An 18,008-nucleotide genomic window follows, 5' to 3' on the forward strand; every position below is an offset into this window, starting at 1 on the left:
TGTCTCAGCTTTGGTGTTTGCTCCAGACCCGCCCAGCGGGGGGTTCCTCCACACCTGGCCTCCCCTTGGGATGCCCGAGGCACAGCCCTTGGTGACTCGTCCTTGGCCCTGGGGAAGGAATGGTGTGCGGTGGCTGGTGGTCCCTCAGCCTCCATGAAACTGCTTTTATCAAGTCTTGGAGATGGGTCTCCACAACCTCAGAATATCTGTCCTCATTTTGCAGATAAAGACAGGGAGGGGGTCAGGGTGCTGGCCAGAGGGTGGCGGAGGAGGAAGCTTCTTGAGACTTGGTTGTAAGTTGGCTGGGCTGTGTGCAGCGACCCTCGTGAGCACACAGAGAAACTCGAATCAGCTGTTGCTGTGAGGACTTGCACTGTGTAGCCTCCGGATGAGGTCGCCAGGCCCTCCAGGAGAGCAGGGCTGCTGTCATTCCCGACCGTGGGATCTATGGACCACCTACTCTGTGCCAGGCACTGGACCAGACCCTCTCCCCTGGTGACAGCTGCTGTGTGTGATGATCCCAGGAGGGAACTAACTGCTAGTCCCACCTTCAGAGGAGCCAACAGAGGCTCAGAGAGGGTGCAGCTTTGTCCAGACAAGGAAGGGTTAGGGTCCCAGTTCAGACCCAGGCGGTCTGGCCCCAGACCTGGTCCTCGTCCCTGTCCGTCCCTCAGTCTGGGGACAGCCGAACACTGAGAAGACAAGGCAGCCCAGATAAGCTGCCTCCATGACAGAGAGGAGAGAGCTTTAAAGCAGAAATATCTTTTCTGAAAGGCTTCGGCTCCTCGGCAGGAAGCTGAGTCATTTCTCTTTGTTTGGAACCATAACGAGCTCCGAGTCGGAAAGCCAGAACCGCACGCTGCCCGGGTGCTCCCCTCCCCCGGGAGCAGCTGAGCAGAGGGTCTGCAGAGAGGGGAGCCCTCCAGCTGGGCGCCTTGGCCCAAGTGTTCAGTGCAGAGCAGAGAGCCCTGTGTCTGGGACACTGCCAGGTCCCGGGTGGCTTTGCTGGGCCTCAGTTAAGGCACCTGCCCCTGCCCTGCCGGCCTCTGGGCCGGTGCTGTCAGGGTGCCCGAGTCACGGCTGGGAGCTGTTGATCACTGTATCACGGCAGCCTGGGGTGCTGCCTCCCAGCACAGGGGGCAGGACCAAGTCCAGACCCCTCTGTCCCCAGGCTCAGCTCCTGCAGATGAGGCCTTTCCTGTGGATGATCGGCTGGGCGCAGCCTCTGGTGGGGAACCAGGGACTTCCGTCCTGGCCCACAGCGGCCCACCTCTGCCTCTGAAAAGGCCTCCTCCCCTCTGTCCAGACAACCCCGGACTTTGGGTGGCTCCATTTAGGGTTTTTTTTTTTTGACTCTGAGAATAACATGCACCGGGGACTTGGGGTCGCCACACAGCGCTGGTGATTTTCTCTTTCAGTATTCAATAGGTTACACGGAAGTTTCAATACTTTGTTATAAAATAGGCCTTGCATGAGATGATTTCCCTCAACCATCAGTGAATTTCCGTGTTCTGAGCCTGTTTAAGGTAGACCCACGACATTCTGGAGGGTAGGTGTGATAAATGTGGTTTTATTTCACTTTATTTTGGGTACTGGGGATTGAACCCAGGGGCACTTTTCCACTGAACTACATCCCCAGCCTTTTTTGTTTTGTTTTGTTTTTCCTTGAGACAGGGTCTCATCCAGTTGCTTGGGGCCTCACTAAGATGCTGATGCTGGCCTCTAGCTCACGATCCTCCTGCCTCAGCCTCCCAAGTCACTGGGATTAGGGGTGTGTGTCACTGCATTTTCCAGTTTACACATAATATCTTCAAACTTCCAGGCACTTAGTGCTACTGATCCCAGTCATGAGTTGAGGTGCAACTGCACACCCCAAGTTTGCCCCTCCTCACCTCCTAGCTCAAACCACACCTTTTCCATGAAACCCCTTACCAAGTGGATGACCCTGAGGTCCCCAGCTGTGAGTACCATCTCCCTTATGTCATAATTTGTCACCTGCGTGGGTGAGCAGGATGCCTTTGAAGGCAGGGACAGTGTCCTGTTCACGCATTGCTCTGTCAACTGGAAACAGGGCCCCTGTGGAATAGAGAGAAGACAGAGGGTAAGAAATGAATGAATAACTAAATAAAGGATGACTGAGGGGTTGTCACCTTCATGCTTTCTCTGTGACAGTCAGCTATACCTTTAATTTATCAGGATCTCTGGTTTGTGATCAGCAAGTTTAACATTCAGCAAGCTTTCTGTATGGGCTTCTTCCACATCAACAAGTGCCATTTGCTTTCCTGGCTGCATAGTACTCCTCTGGAAAGAGAGCCATGATTTATTTAACTAATCCTGTATCGATGGACTATATTGTCATTTCCACTTTTCTTGCAAATAATGATGCAATAAACATCCTGGTTCATATGAATTTGGATCTAGAAATTTCTTTCTCATCCTAAGCTTTTATAAATATTCATGGGGCATTTCTTCTAGCATTCTTACAACTTTGTGTGGGCTTTCAAATCCCCAGTATTTCTGAAGTTCTTATCCATTTTTGGATCCTGGTGCAAAATCTGCCCCTCTTTTTCCTTCAGAAGAGCTCTGTGTGCTTGGGTTTGGCCTTGGCTTTGTGGGCTGCATGTTCTGTTTGTTGAGCAACTACTGCGTGTCAGGCCTTGTGCTAGGTGCTGGGACCCGGAGGTCACAGTCCCAGCCTCAGGGAGCACAGAGCCGAGTGAGGAAGATGAGCGGTACACCCAGGCACAGCCCACCCAGGTCCCGCAGAACCCGCGGCTGGAGGAGCGCGCGGTGGAGAAGGCGGTGCCGGCGCCACTGGGCTCAGAGGAGCCGGCTCTGGGGAGGAAGAGCTTTGGGCAGTGCCGGGCGGAGGGGAAGGCTGCTGTGGGAAGGGCAGGTGAGGAACAGTGTGAGGAGGAGAAACGGGCGCAGAAGCCCCTTCCAGAAGCTCCTCCAGCTGCCCTCCACCCACCCCTCCTCCTGTGACATGCTGGGGAGCGGCCCCCGTGACATGGGTCTGCTCTTCCCTGGCCCTTTTCTGTCTCCCAGTCCCTTCCAAGGTTCCGTGGCAGAGGGACTCCCCGGAGCTCCCCTTGCCCGGTCCTGGATGCGCTCTCAGCGCTCTGAGGGGTCCCCAGGAGCCTGGTTGTTTTTTTGTTTTGTTTTGTTTTTGCTTCTCAGTTACCTGGTCTGACAGCACTCAGCACAGTACAGGACACTTAGCAGGCACCACTGTCCCCGTTCTACAGACGGGGGAACGAGGCTCAGGGGTGCAGGGGTCCCCGCAGGCAGGGCCAGAGTTTGCACCCAGTACCCTTACGCGGAGTCCCTCCTCTCATGGAGGCTTAATGGAATGGCATTTTTGTGAAAGCTAATGAGACTCCTGGGGGTCCACGGGCCTGGGGCCAGCACTGTCCCCAGCCCTACCTGGTCTTATGGTGAGTGACCTTGCCCTGCACCGGGGACTTCAGGGAGTGGTGAGGAGACAGGAAAGGTGCCCACGTTCTCCTTTTGTTGCTGTTATTTGTTTGTTTTTTGGTACGCGGGATTGAACGAAGGGCTCTTAACCCCTGAGCCGCATCCCCAGCCCTTTTCCTTTTTTATTTTGAGGCAGAGTCTAACCAGGTTGCTCACAGTCTCGCTAAGTTGCTGAGGCCGGCTTCGAACCTGCGATCCTCCTGCCTCAGCCTTCTGAGCCGCTGGGATCCCAGGCGTGGGCCACCGCACCAGGCTACGTTTGTTTTAAATTGCAAATATGATACATGTCTGTGTAAAAGGAAAAAAAAAATGAAACAAGACAAGAAAGAAAAAAAGGAGAACCGACGATACCTCCTTCTCCTGCTTCCTGGGGCAGCCACGGTTACAACTGTGTGCCCTTTACCACGCCCACCCAGACACACACACACACCCAGACACACACACACACCCAGACACACACACACACACACACACACACACACACACACACACCCAGACACACACACACCCAGACACACACACACACCCAGACACACCCAGACACACACACACACACACACCCCCAGACACACACACACACCCAGACACACCCAGACACACACACACACACACACACATACACACGGTCCTTATTTTTGCAAAAGGAAGACCACGTCCTTGACTTTTTGTCCCAACCACTCCGAGCGGGCACCACAGACCCCCCTCGCCCCGTCCTGCTCCAGGATGAGCTTCTGCCGACCAGCCAGAGCCTGCTTTGGACCCTTAGCTGGCCTGGCTTCCCTCCGGAAGGAGCAGTCCCTGGGCGAGCATCGGCGCCCAGGACAGTGTCCTGCAGGACGGCCGCTGGGAGTCTGAATGAGAGGGAGGCCAGGCTCCCAGGCTGACCGGTGCTGCGGGCCCCTTCCCAGCCCTCCCAGGACCACGCCTGCTCCCAGGCAGCGGGCGCGAGTGGGGAAGCCTCTCCAGCCAGGAGATGCAGCCGGCCGTGTCCAGGGCTGCCTCCTGCTCCCTGAGGCCCCGATGCAGGCCCCGCCAGGAGCTTGCCAGGAGCTCCCCACGCGAGGGCCCAGATTTAGAGAGAAGATGGGTTTTGGTACAGGAGGCTAAATAACAGGTTCTTCCACTTCACCTTGTAGGGATGGGATGGGGGGCGGGGGTGCCGGGCCTGCAGCCAATAGAGGACCCAGAGTTGAGGGGAGGCTCGGAAGGCTGCTATTCCTGGATTCCTTCTCTTTCTCTGCTGATTATGCAGCAGAATCGCACCGAGGCTGTGGCGGGCTCGCTCCCGCTGCCTGGGCGTCTGTGGAGCGAGGCTCCGGCTCCTTCTCCCGGCGAGTCGCTGGTGCATTGCAGGTGTTTCTGCGGAAGGTAAGCGGCAGTGCCCGCCGCCTTGCGGGGTGGAGACGGGCCAGGCTGGGTGGGGACAGAAGGGACCGACTGGTGCCCAGCACATTCTGGGAGCAGGAGGCACCGGCCAGTCCAGAACCTGCAGCTGGCCGCTCTCCCCTCGAAGACAAATTCTGGAGGTGGGTGGGATGGACTCCTCGGAGCAGGCTCAGCCTCCTCCTGCCGCGGCGCCCAGGGTGCCCAGGAAGGTTCATTCATTCTTTCCTCCTCCCAGCACACCCCACGGAGGCCTGGCCGGCTGTGCCCGGGGGTCTGCACGACTCAGACCAGAAGCAATGAGAGTAGAGATGGGGACAGCCCAGCCCGAGGATGCAGCCCAGAGGACACCTGGGCTGAGGAGCGGGAGGGGAGAGGAGGAGCGGGACATCACCAGGAACCAAGTCAGGGTGGCTCTGCCGTTGGGATTTGGAGACGGGGGGAATCGATACAGATTCCTACCCCCAGTTTGGTGACCGCCAACTTTTCTTTTGTTGAGTAAGGATGTTGACCAACAACCAGACGGATGGCCACTCGCCCTCCTGGTGCAGACAGCAACAGGTGAGGAAGGACAGAGTCGCAGACCTCAGGGCAGACCGGGGCACACAGGGAGCATGGGAAGTTGGGAATGCAGACACCTAGTGGCACTTTCCAGCTGTCCTTGGGGGACTCTGGCTGAGCGGGGGACGGGACTTGTTCCTGTTGACAGCTCGGTGGCCAGCTGCCCAGGAGGCCTGACCTCTTCTGGTGCTCGGATTGGCCACCGTCGCTGTTGGAGATCCCAGGGACGGAGGCCACCTGCCAGGGCCTGCTTCCCCTCGCTCGGGAGCCCAGAGACACCGGGAAACGGCATCTGCCCTGGGAGGGTCCCCTTTGTATCTGGGTCTGGGAGCCAGCGGGAGGCAGCAGGCCCAGGGCTGCCCGAGGGCGCCCCATGCAGCTGGCCATGGAGGAGGTAGACCTCAGAGCCCGCTGTGTGCCAGGGTCTGGGTCAGGGCCAGCCCTCACATCTCCACTGTGACGTGAGAACACTCCTTCCCAGTCTCGGTCTCCTCATCCATAAAACGGGGGGCCGATAGTTGTCTCCTGGTGTTGTGATGGTGATCGTGTGTATGGACGTGTGTGTGTGCACAGGCACACACACTCTGCCTCACACTTTTTCCAGTATGTAGAAGGACCTCTGTTCATGTCACCTGGTCAGATGTGCCCATGGCCCTCACACTGGCTCAGGCCGGGAGGAGGCTGAGCCCATGGCAGGGGGTTGGTTTACGGGTGTGTGTGGCCCGGGGACCCCCACCTTGTGCCTGGCGTCAGAGGCTCTGAGTTCTGTTTAGGGCCTGGCTGACAGCAGTTTCTTGGGGTCTCCACTGGGAAAAGGAATTCCTCAAAGCACTTAGTACTGACCCAGGAGGATGGTCTAGGGAGGGGAGGGATGGCCTTGGGAGGGACACTGTGGCTGGAGGGCTGCCACCCCTTTCTGCCCCCCACCCAGAGAACAGAAGTTGAACCCAGGTTTAAGTCCCGGCTTTGAACCATGGCTCTGTTCCTTGCTTGCTGTGTGACCTTGAACCAGTTGCCTTACCTCTCTGAGTCTACAGGTGGTTAGGATCACACGGGACCAGATACAGAAAGCACCTTGTTGGTGCTTAGTAAATAAAAGTGCTCTCCCTTCCTGGGGAGCTCATGATTGGAGTTCAGGGAGTCTTCTGCAAACGGGCTGGCACAGAGTAGGCACCCACTGAATACTTCTGGGAAGATGCAGGTGCCCGGGAGCGGGAAGCCTGAGCTGGGGGCTCTTCCGGCCATTGTGTCATTGCTGGGTGGCTGAGGCTAGGTCTTTGCTCTGACTTCCTGGGAAGGTGATCCGGCTGGTCCCTGTGATGGAAACCGGGGTGTGGGGAGCCTCCGGAGGGAGGCAGGCTCCTTCTCCACCTTAGTCCCCTTCCCTCCCCCGGGGCGTCCCTGGTGACTGCCCGCTGTCCTCTCCATAACTGACCAGTGGTCATGGAGTCCTGTCCCTCGAGGCAGCCCAGGCACAGGGCACTCGGGGCTGCCCAGGAGCCCCGTCTCCGTGGGGCTGGAGGCCCTTAGTGCTCACACAGGGGGCCGTGGAGGGAAGACCTGCAGCCACCGTGGGGCGGGCCTCCAGCTTCTCCCAGGCCCGGGTCTGTTTTCCGGGGAGAGCCCGGAGGCCACTGCGGTTGGTGTCGGTGGAGATGAGCCCTGGGAAGGGAACCCTGGGCCTGGGTCCTCTGTCTCTAGGTTTGCAGCGGAGAGTGCGGCAGCTCACTCACCCTGACCCTGAAGAATGGCTGAGGCCCTGGAGCCTGTCCCCACCCCCAGAGGGCTCCTCTTACAGGAGGCAGGGACTCTAAATGGCCTTGTCTGATCCCCACTCCTCACTCCCAAGGCTTCGGCCACACCTCCAGAGGCAGGCTTGACCCTTCTCTGCCTTCTCCCTCATCAGAGCTACCTGCGGCGGCTGTGTCTTCACCTGTCCTCCTGTCCCCCGGGAGGCTGCGGGAGCCTCTTCCCAGGCCTCCCTGCCTCCACCTCTCCCCCTAGAGTCTGCTCTCACCGCAGCGAGGGGATCAGCGAGAGGATCAGCGTGAGCTTCTGAGCTCAGTCCTCCCTAGATGTCCTCCTAACCCGCAGGGGTGGGGGGCTCTGCTGCGACCTGCAGCTGCTCCCTGGGGCGGGGCACCAGGCTGATCTCACTTTGGCAGGTCTGACCAACTGCTGGGCCTCTCTTGGTCCAGAATGTGCTTCCTTTACCTTCCTCCCTCTGTTGGTTCCTGCAGGTGTGGGGGAGCTTTGTGGCTTCCCAGAAGCCTGCTCTGATGGCCCCCTCCGTCCATGTCATCGTCCTTCCCATCTGTGGTGACATTTTGGAGGATGTCACCCATGGGCAGTGCCCCTTTATTCTCATGCCTACTAGAAAGCCAGAGAGCACAGTGTGTCCACTGGGGAAAACTAATGCAGGCAGCAAATGCAAATTAAGTCCCTTTAGACTTAGGGTGAGAATCCTTGGTCTGTGGTTTGATTTGGCTGTGTGACCTTGAATAAGCCACCTAACCTCTCTGAGCTTGGAGGGTCATGACATCTGACAAGAAGACACCCTATAATCAATTTCCTCTTCCCCGTGGTGGACAACAAGTGTCCCCCAGTTGGAACACTGGAGTGACCCCTCTCCCACTTACTCCAAGCAAAGCAAACACAAAGGGGGGCCGGGCCCAGCAGCCTCCAGTGCCCTGCAAGGAGGAACACTCCACAGAACCCCAAAGGGGAGCGAAAATAGCAGGCGTCAGGGCCACCTGAGATGCGGAAGCCACGGAAGAAGCCGCAGGCCGAGCGGATGTCAGCCGCCTCAGGTCCCCGCTGAGGTTCCTCAGATGTGCCGCGCCCAGCAGCCCCTCGCGTCCCGCTGGCTCCTCCAACCACAGCATCAGATAAGCGGGTGGAAAAAGCGCCGGCTTCCTCCCTCTGGGGAGGGGTAATCGCGGTGCCATCTGCGGGCTGCAGCGTCCCCAGCTGCCTCCCTGGTCCCCCTGCCCCCTCACTGCTCTGCCTACCCGACCCGCGGTAGGGACTTCGCACAGGCCATCGGGTCTCCTGGGCTCACTGCAGGCTGTTCCTGGGATCCCTTCCTGAGGCCACCCCTGCCACCTGTTCAGCCTGCAGGTCCTCCCATGCCCCACCCGTCCACTCTCCTCTCCCCACAGTGCTTGCACCTCCGACTCACTCGCTCAGAGCGCCGCCTGTTCTGGCGATGTGAGTGTAAGCCTGGAGATCTGGTTCACTGCCCTCTGCCAGGTGCCCAGAACAGCGGGGTGCAAACAGGTGCTCCACAAACCTTCTCTCAGCACCGGGATGCGAGAGGCTGTGAATAGGAGCTGGTCGGCCCTCACAAGGGGTTTCAGCTGGACTTGAGGGGTCCTCTCAGGCCTGCAAGACTCAGGCATGGACACACATTGTCACTGGGGATTCTGGCACCAGGGTTCATCTGCCCCGTCTAGAAGCTCCTACTGACCCTTGAAGTAGCAGTTTTCTGGGGCTAGAGAAGGTCTAGAAGCCTCTCTAGCCCCTCCTTGTAGGAGGGACCTTGCAGCAGCTCAGCTAATCTTTGGAAACACGTTATTCTGGGCTTGAATTCCAGCTGTGGCCTCCACCCCTCCCTGTTTCAGCCTCCTCACCTATAAAATGGACTAGATTATTCTGACCACGCTTGAGTGATTCTGAGGCCTGTGTGTCAAGGATGTAGCGTGTTTGGGTCCTGGTAGGCAGTCAGTAAGTGGCTGTTTGTTAAACTCATTCCTTGAGTGTATTAGTCAGGTTAGGCTGGGTATGCTCCAGTAACAAACAGCCCCCCCCCCAAATAGCACTTGTTTGTCACAAGGAAGGTTTGCTTTTGCTCTTCTACATGTCCTGTGTCAATCAGCAGAGAAGTGGGAGGTTGGGCTGTGCTCTGTGGAGTCACTCAGAGCCGTAGATTGGTCAGATCTTCACCTTCTTCTGGAACTTACTGGTCTTACAGAGGCAGCCTGAAGATCTCACGGTTGCTTTTCTGTGCGTCCACCTAGAAAAGGCCACATGGCTTCTGCTCAGAGCCCATTGGCCCAATGACTAGGAAGCCCAGAGCAGGTGTCCCATGTGCTAGGGAGGAGAACGAGACATTGGGGAGCAGCAGCAGAAACCCTACCGCAGCAAGCCCACCTGCCCTCTCTGGGAAGAGAGGGGAATGTGGGGAAACTGAGACACAGTAAACCAACAGCCTCAAGCCGCCTGCAGCGGGCTGCATGGTGGCCCTGGACGTATCCAGCTCCTAATGGCTGGAAACCGTGAGCGTCCTGTGCAGACGAGGCTTTCCAGATGCGGTGAGGTCAAGGTCCGCAGGTGGGGAGACCATCTGGGCTATCTGGGTGCAATCACAAGGATCCTGACCCGAGGGACGAGGAGGCCTCAGAGCCGGGGCGAGGTGGCCTCAGGGTGGCCGGTGGAGGAAGGGGCCATGGATCAAGGGGTAAAGGCAGCCACAGGAAGCTGGGAGAGAAGGACGCAGCTTCCCCTGGAGCCTCTGGAGCCACTTTGATTGGAGCCCAGGGACCACTTTTGAACTTCTGCCCCCTAGAACGGTGAGGGAACGGTTGGTGTTATTTAAGCCACCGAGTTTGTGGTGACCTGCTGCAGCCGTAAATCAGAAAGCACAGAAGCCACCTCCGTCCGCCCAACGGCAGGCTCCGTCCTCCTTGGTCTTCTTTTTTACATCCCCCTGTCACTCCCTCTAGGCAGAGTCCCCCCTGAGCTCGGTCCCCACCCGCCCACTGATCCCAGCCACTTCCTGGGCCTCTGGTTGCTTGGGACAGGGCCAGCCCCGGGGGTGCCCATCCAGGGCCCTCCCCTGCCTTCTGTAATGGGGGGCTTTGCTCTGGGTAAAGGGCCTGGCACCCTCAGGAGAGACCCAGTGGGAGAGGGCGAGGGATGGGGCTGGCTCATCAGCAGGGCCTCAGGACCAAGGACAGTGCCCCTGAGGACCCACGGAAGCCGGGGAGGATTTGGGCAGGGAAACCACCTGTGGAGGACTTAACTCTGGGTTCTCCTGGCTTGTGATCAGGTAGGAAAACCGGGTCTCTGTCCTCCCACCTTCTGGGAGTCAGCCCTGTGCTAGACACCCCCTGGCTCTGCTTTCTCGTCATGTTGCTCATGAACCCATTTTATAGACGGGAAAACAGAGACTAAGAGGGAGTCTCATGGCCTCCTTCCTCCATGTGGCTGCCTGAACCGTCTTTCAAAATATAAACCAGAGCACACAACGCCCCTGCGAAGTCCCTCCGAGGGCTTTCCCCTGGGATAAAATCCAAGGGCCTTAGCATGATCTAGGGACCCTGCCTCTCATCCTTGACCCTGAGCCTCTGCCTACTGAGCTCCAGCCTGTTCCTCTCCCATGTGGCCTCAGGGTCTTTGCATTTGCTGCTCCCCACCTGGTGCCTGAAGTGCCCCTGCCCCTCTCACTGCCCGAGGCACCTGACTTCCCTTTGGTGCTCACCTCTAGAGAGCATTCGTCACAGATCGCAGCCACTCTGTGTGTTCAGCGCCTGCCTGCTGCAGTGGACCCTGAGCCCTGCGGGGACAAGAACCACATCTGCCTGGACCCTCTGTGTCCCAGCCCTGCGGGTGGGGCCAGGCACATACTGGGCACCCAGTAAACACTTGCAGAAGAAGGAAGGATGGGTGCAGGGGACGGGCAGAGCCCAGGATTGCCGAGGATGCCTGGGTGCTCCTGGACCTGCCTCGGGAGACCGACGTCCTGCCTGTGGGGAGGGCGGTCCTGCAGGCACCTGGATGGCGCCATGCTGGTTACACCCGCTCCTGACCCACTTGCAGTGCCCCCATGGTCCCTGTCATGCGGAGCACCCTGCCTGGCGTCTCGGCCTCCCCAGGAATCCCTGAGGGGGTGGGGAAAGATGTCAGACGTGTGTTCGCCTCCTAGGGTCAGCCACTTGGAGCTGTGACACCCTGGGCAGTTTCCTTTACCTCTGAGCCTGTTTCTTCATCTGTAGAGGCATCTGGAGGGGTGGTCTCCCAGGGAGGGACTGGCACGTTTATACCATCTCAACTCAAAACTCTCTTCTCTGACCTAGCTTGCATGAGACCCAGCAGTACACAGGTGCACATGTGCGTGCACACGCATCACACACGAGAAAAATAAAAGAACAACATTCCTGAATCCAAAATCTAGAGAGCTCCACAACGGAAAGCTGTTTTGTAAACACACTGTTAACTCATTTGGCCCAAAGCCTGACCTGACCTGCTGCATGGCTCTTTGTGTCCCCATGTGAATGTTCCTGTGACCCTTCCCTTGTAGGATGAATGTATTTGATTGCCCCAGACCCCACTGAAGCTACCAGGTCACCTGCAGAGTCTCTGCATCATTGCTTTTTAAAAATCCACAAGTTTCTGAATTCCGCAACAGCATGGCTTCTGGCTGAGGCCAGCTGCACCTGAAGTCCCTCCTGGAGCCCTGGCCGCCCAGGGCCTGCCGCCTCTTGCTCCCTCCTGGTGGATTTCTCTGCAGCACACGTCCTCTCAGTCAACTGGGGTTAAGTTGGGTTCTGCTGGCCCAGGGACAGAGGTTAAGACCTGGGGCGAGGGGAGCCTGGGTCCCTAAACGTTTCTGCTCTGAGTTTACAAGAGGAGAGACTTTTTCTTATGAATCATCAGAAAAAGAAATCAGAAGGAAGTGTGCCACCAAGGAGAGGAAATTAGGGTTTGTGACCTGTGTGAGTCACCCCCCTTTCTGACTCCTGGGTGATCCCTTGCTCTTAGCAATGTTCATTCATCTCGGAGACTCTCGGTGCCAGATTCTGCAAAACACCCTGGGGCTGCTGTGGTTCTACTCTGGCTCCAAACCTGCTTTCCACCTCAAAAATTCCTGATTTTGAGTTGCTGCCCTGCTGTTTTGTTCCTCATGGCTTCGCCCAGGGCGTCTTTCCTGCCCACCCTCTGCCTGGAATCCTGTTTCCTGGTTCTGCTCCCTGATCCTAACAGCCGCCCCTGCCTGGCTCTGGTCTCATCCAAACCGTTCTCCACCCGCCGTCCAGAAGCCACCGTCCACACTCCAGCTCAGGTTCCAGGCCTCCACCTCCCGTGTGGCCCTGTTGGCCTCGTGTCTTGCCCCTCCCCACCTCCCCACTCAACACACGGGCCCTGTCTTCCCACTCCCAGGCCTTCAATGCTATTCCCCTGCCTGTCCCTTCCGCCTGGGCCCTGTCCCCTCACTCAGCTAATTCTGCTCATCCTGCAGGGGGGCAGCCTAGAAGACACCTCCCCTGGGAAGTCGTTTATACATGGCCCTTTTCACAGTCCCAGCATGTACTTGTCACTCACCCAGGTTCCAATTCCTGCTCCTGTCCCCTGCAAGGCCACAGGCTTCAGGAGGTAAAGACCACGTCTCACGTCCTGGGTTCTATCCCCAGCACCAAGAGCAGAATGCTCTTTTCAACAAGACTGGGTGGACTTGAGACACAAAGGCAGTGTGGTGAGGCAGGGACCTCTCTGCAGCAGGCAGTGGCATGGATCCTGTCTCCCCTGCTCCTGGCTGGCTCTTTGCCCAGCAGTGGCCGCCATCTTGCTTTCCTGGAAGCTGGAAGCTGGCATCCATATTGGAAGTGGGGTGAAGCATCCTAGTTTCATAATGGGCTGATTGCGTGTGCATTTCTCCATTTGCCATTGAATCAAGTGTACACCCCCCCCCCACATGCATTCATTTCTCGGGATATTGCTTCTCGTGTGACTTTTCTGTTTGAATCTTGTGTCTTCTTGTCTGTGGGCATCTTGCTTTCTGTTTAATTTGACAGAGCCATTTCTACATCGTATATATTAGCTGTCTTATAGTCGGTGCTGATATTTTCTTAGTCTGATGTCCTTTTCATTTTGGTTTTATTATGTTTCCTTCCACAGAAGATATTAATGCATATATATTTGAATCTGTCAATCTCCCTTCCTCTGCGATTGCTTCAAGGGCTGAGGAAGTTATCCTGCCTCCACAGATCTGATAAACATTCTCTTCTGTTTTCTGATTGTTTCCCTCTAACTTGATTTTTTTACACTTAACTCTTTAATCCGGTTGGAGTGTGATTGGGTGGGTGTCTTGTCACCGGTATCTAGGGCAATGGTCCTAGATAGGATAACCCTGTTGTCCTCAGTCTGTTTAGTAAATAATTGGTCTTTGTCTCTCTCTTTCTTCAAGGAGAGAGAAAATAGAGCCGTTGTTATGTGGCTGGCCTGGCCACTTTTCAGCTGGGTGACCTGTGAGCACGTGAAATGGGGTGCTACCTGCTCCTTCCCAGGGTTGTTGTCAAGACGGAATGAAATGCCACATGTGAAGTTTGTTGTGCCATTTGTGTCCATGGCTAGTGGGGACTGATGGTAGCTCCATCCCCTCGTTGGGTCTGATCTTGTTTCGGTCATTCGGAGTTCCCGTTTTATGTCACCGCATCATGGATCTCATTGTTGCTTCAGAGAACGTTTTGCCTTCTGGCCAAACCAGGCACCTCTTCCATTTCACTCTTGGAATGTGGCTTTAAATTGTCACCTAGGGGGTTTTTAGGGCCTGTTGGTTCCTCCTTCCCCTTCCTCACTGTCCCTCTCCTTGGGGACTTGGAGATGCTCCTCTTCCCAGCTGCCTGGCCTTGGCGCCCTCCGCCCCTCTGCTGAACAGCTGGGTGGCACCTGCTGTCACTGGCCTATCTCCTCCTCGTGCTGGTTCACCCTGTCTTCATGCCAGCGCCTGTACCCCTCTGGACTCCGAGTTTCCCTGGGAACTTGTCCTGTGTTTCCAGGTCCCCCTCAGAGCCTGACTCCTGGCTGGGGACGTCATGGTGTCCAGATCCAGGACCGGGGAGAATGGGGATGCTCTCCTCGTCCTTGAGCTTTGGCAGTAACCGGGCCCCACCTGCTTCTCCTGGAGGCATAGGCTTAGGGGACCCAACCGGGCGATGGTTGTAACTCCTGACCTGTGGTTGTCAATAACCGTGGGCCATCTACTAGTCCTGGCTTCTGTTTCCCCAGTGGAAAGTCCCTGAAGCCTGGCCAGCCTTGACCCTGCGTGATTTACCTTAAACTGGTGGCTCTGTAATGAAGGTGAATTACAATAACTCATTGGCACGTGCTGTGCCTCCGAATGCAATCTGCTGTTTTCTGGGGGAGAAAAGACCCGTTAGAACAGAGACCACCCCCACACTGGGTCTCCAAGACAGAACCCAGACCTTGGGCATAAAGGCTCAGAGGTCAAAACCAGAGATAGGTGGCTCTGAGCCTGGGAGGGTACCTGGGGTGACAGGGCAGGGGGACTGGCCTTTTTGGCACACAGCCACAGAGAAGCTGAGCGCAGAGTCTGAACTTGAACCCAGGGTTGCTTCCAGGGTGGCGTGGTGCCAGTGTTCCCCCCGCTGCTGCTCCAAAGGCTGATTTTAACGTGGCACTGAGAAATGTATCAGCAGTGTTTACAAATGCCGTTTCCTGTGTTATCTGATACTCACAGAAGGAAGTGAGCCGGGCACTTTGTCTGCGTTAGGTTTTGGGGTTAGAGGCAGAAGTGCCAAGTTCGGGTGACCTAGAAAAACCTTTCTAGGTCAAATGACAATTTCAAAAGATTTTTTTCCCCCCTTTTCTTCTCTTTTTAAACCGCCCCATGATCCAACACTGTCGTTGACATATTTCCCTTCCAACAATGCAGGCCCTTTGTGCGTGACTGAGGTCTTGTTTGTAGTGCTGGGGAGAAAATATCCACCAGGTCACCTGCTGTTCATTGTCTCGCTGCCCCCGCTGCCCCGTGCCACAGTCCCACTCGACTTAATCTCAGGAGGCTTTTAGTTAATTGTCTTTGGCAAGAATCAGTTTTGGGACTTGTTCCCAACTGCTTGGAAGATAGATCATTGTTAGGCATAAATATCAGCAGCTCTGGGCAATCCAGGGCTCTAGACCACTGACCGCAGCCTCTGGGGAAGCGGCCGGGAGTTGGACAGCTCCTCACGTGGGAAGGAACCAGGCAGGACCACAGAAAGGGCTTAGCCCTGTCCTGGGGCAGGAGCTCTGCAGTTGGACTTCCTGGGTTCTGCATCCCAATTCTGCCACTTACCAGCTGTGTGGCCTTGGGTGAGCTGCTGACCCTCCCTGTTCGACCTCCGTTTCCCCATCTGTGAAATGGGAGCCTTGGCAATGACGACTTCCCCCACAGGGCTGCACGGCTTACCTGAATGCATCTTCTCAGTCAGTGCAGAGTGCCTGGCATGCAGCAAGGTCTGTGCCCATCCAGGTTGCACAAGTTCATTACCCTGAATAATCCATCATAGCTGAGTGGGTGCCGTGGCACGGCGCCAGCTCTTCCTCGGGCCTCAACACTTGTTCTGCCAGCTGGTGCCTGCTGGTGCCCACAGCTGAGGCTCTCCCCAGGTATTGCCTGTGGTGGTCCCCAATAAGCTTCTGCCTCTAGATTTTGCCCTCACAGTCTGTGTCTGGGGAACCTGCCCTAAAACAACAGGTAACCATCTGTTGCTGAGAGGATTCTGATTTCCATTTTAAAACACATGTTTATTTCATATGCTGTGTTTCCAGAGCTTTTAGAAGAGTGGCCTTGGGGTTCCCACCCTCCCCCCATCTCTGCACATTCTGCCTGCCTTGGTGATCTCCGTGGGCTCCTCCCATTCTCCAGGTGGGAAGCGGGAGGCCCGGCTCCTGGGTGAAGCACAACATGGAAACTCTGCAGTCAGTCCCTCTGGGTGCAAATGAGGAAACAGGTTCAGGACCCTCCTTTCATCCTTGGGACCTCAGGACAGGCTGGTCCTTGGAGACGTACTCGGGGCAATCTGTTATGGCATTTTGGTTCTGTCAATGTCCTAGTGAGTGTCCCCAGGATGGGGGCAGCCAGTCTGTCCTGGCACGGCCATCACCAATGGCTTCCCAGAGGGGGACAGCATGAGATTGAGTGGGCATTAGCTGCGTGGAAAAGGAGTTTCAGATCTGGCCTCGCGGGGGCTGCCCTGGCTGTGATGTGGCGCAGGTGGGACGCTCGAGCCGTCCAGGAAGGGCAGGAGTGGGAACGTGCGTGGGAGGGAGGGAGGGAGCCCCCAGCCAGCCGGCGGCGGGGCAGATTCTCAAATGCCTTGAAGGCCACAGCGAGGACTTTGGACTCCTCCCTGGTGGGAGAGATGGGGCTTGGCAGAGTGGCCTGGGCAGACCCACATGGAGGCCTTGTGCGTCCTGGCCCCTCTGCCCCTCACGGGCCCAGCTGCTGCTCAGTGAATAATTGTGGGTTCAGTAGGTGGACGAGTAGGGCAGGGAGATGGTGCTGGAGCGTGGGGTGCTGGCTGTCGCGTGGGGCGTGAGTGGGAGCAGGTCTGTGGGACCCACCATCCTTCCTCCCCAGCTCCAGCAAGGCTGTTGCTGCCCAGGGGAGCCGCTGAGAGCACCCATGTTGGGATCAAAAGCCAAGTGGAAGGCCACAGAGTCACGAACCCAATCTGACTGGTCCTGGCCCTGCCCGGTGGCGGCTTCTTCAGGGCAGAAGCCCTGCCAGCCTCGCAGCCCCTCTCCGCCAGCACGGCCTGCAGCCCCCTTGGATCCATTCCCCTCGCAGCGGCCAAATGAAAATGTTTGTTGAAAACAACATGTGCATAATTAAAGCTTAATGAGCGCTTGTCTGTTTGGAATGTGCAATTAGATTTATAATCGGGGATGGGAGCTAGCTCCAAATGGCTTTAAATGGAGCTGAGAGAGAGGATAATTTTCGCCATAAATCTGCCGTAATGCAGTCGATGTGTGTTACCAGTGGCAGCACCAGGAAAGGAGCACAGGCCTGCCAGGCCACCAGGCTGTGACCACTGGGAAGCCCTGCCCAGGGGCCCTATTGGTGGCTACAGCTGGCCAGTGCCCTGTGGTGGGACTCCCTGGTGGCCTTGGGAGTGGATCTGCTCTGGGTTGGAGCCGGAGCTCCACCTGCAGGCTCAGAGCTCTGGTTGAACCACCTGGTGCTGAGTCCCACTGCCCTGGCCCCAGGTGACTTCCAGGTACACTCATGCTGGACTGGGAGGTGGCCCCTATTTTGTTCCCTGCTCTACCCCATCACTGAGAGTGCAGAGGATGTCAGTCAACATTCACTGAATGAATGAATGAATTCCTCTTTACCAGACGGCAGCCTTCAGCAAGTCCTTCTCCTTCCTTGGGCCTCATTTTCCCCGCAGGCACGCAGAGGACTGGACTTGGCTGTTGCTGATGTTGGCTCTTCTGTGTCTGTGGTTGGATCTGGAATGGACAGTGGCTGGAGCCACATCTAGACCATCACCGTCCAATAGAAATAGAATGCAAACCACATGTGCTTATCCATTTCCTCAGCCTGCAGCCAAAGAACCGTAAAAAGAAACACAAGAAATAGCCTTAGTAACACCTTTTGGTTAACACAGGGCACCTGCAGGGCCACTTCAACAGTGAGCGGAAGAGCAACGTTGGCGTGTTTAGCGCCTTTCTGTTGCTCTGAGTCGGAGCTCCTCTGGGCCATGCACATTTACGCACGTCTTAGTGTGGACGGGCCCTGTTTCAAGAGCTCAGTGGCCACGTGACTGGTGCCCACCATTCTGGACAGCACAGGTCTAGAA

General features: G+C 56.8%; 1 protein-coding gene across 6 annotated transcripts in view; it reads left to right on the top strand.

The window, feature by feature from the left end:
• The window catches only part of Tox2 (TOX high mobility group box family member 2), a 126,272-nt gene that overhangs the window by 20,538 nt on the left and 87,726 nt on the right, over nt 1-18,008 (top strand). For 2 of the 6 annotated variants that reach the window (XM_078051832.1, XM_078051831.1), the window contains exon 1: nt 4,606-4,845. The exons of the other annotated variants lie outside the window; for them this stretch is intronic. In XM_078051832.1, the coding sequence (XP_077907958.1) occupies nt 4,621-4,845 (225 nt within the window). In that variant the 5' untranslated portion in view covers nt 4,606-4,620. Of the gene's footprint in view, nt 1-4,605; nt 4,846-18,008 lie in introns of those variants that run through there. 6 annotated transcript variants of the gene reach the window in all.

This window comes from Ictidomys tridecemlineatus, chromosome 5, assembly GCF_052094955.1.
Source record: "Ictidomys tridecemlineatus isolate mIctTri1 chromosome 5, mIctTri1.hap1, whole genome shotgun sequence".
Taxonomy (NCBI): Eukaryota; Metazoa; Chordata; class Mammalia; order Rodentia; family Sciuridae; genus Ictidomys; species Ictidomys tridecemlineatus.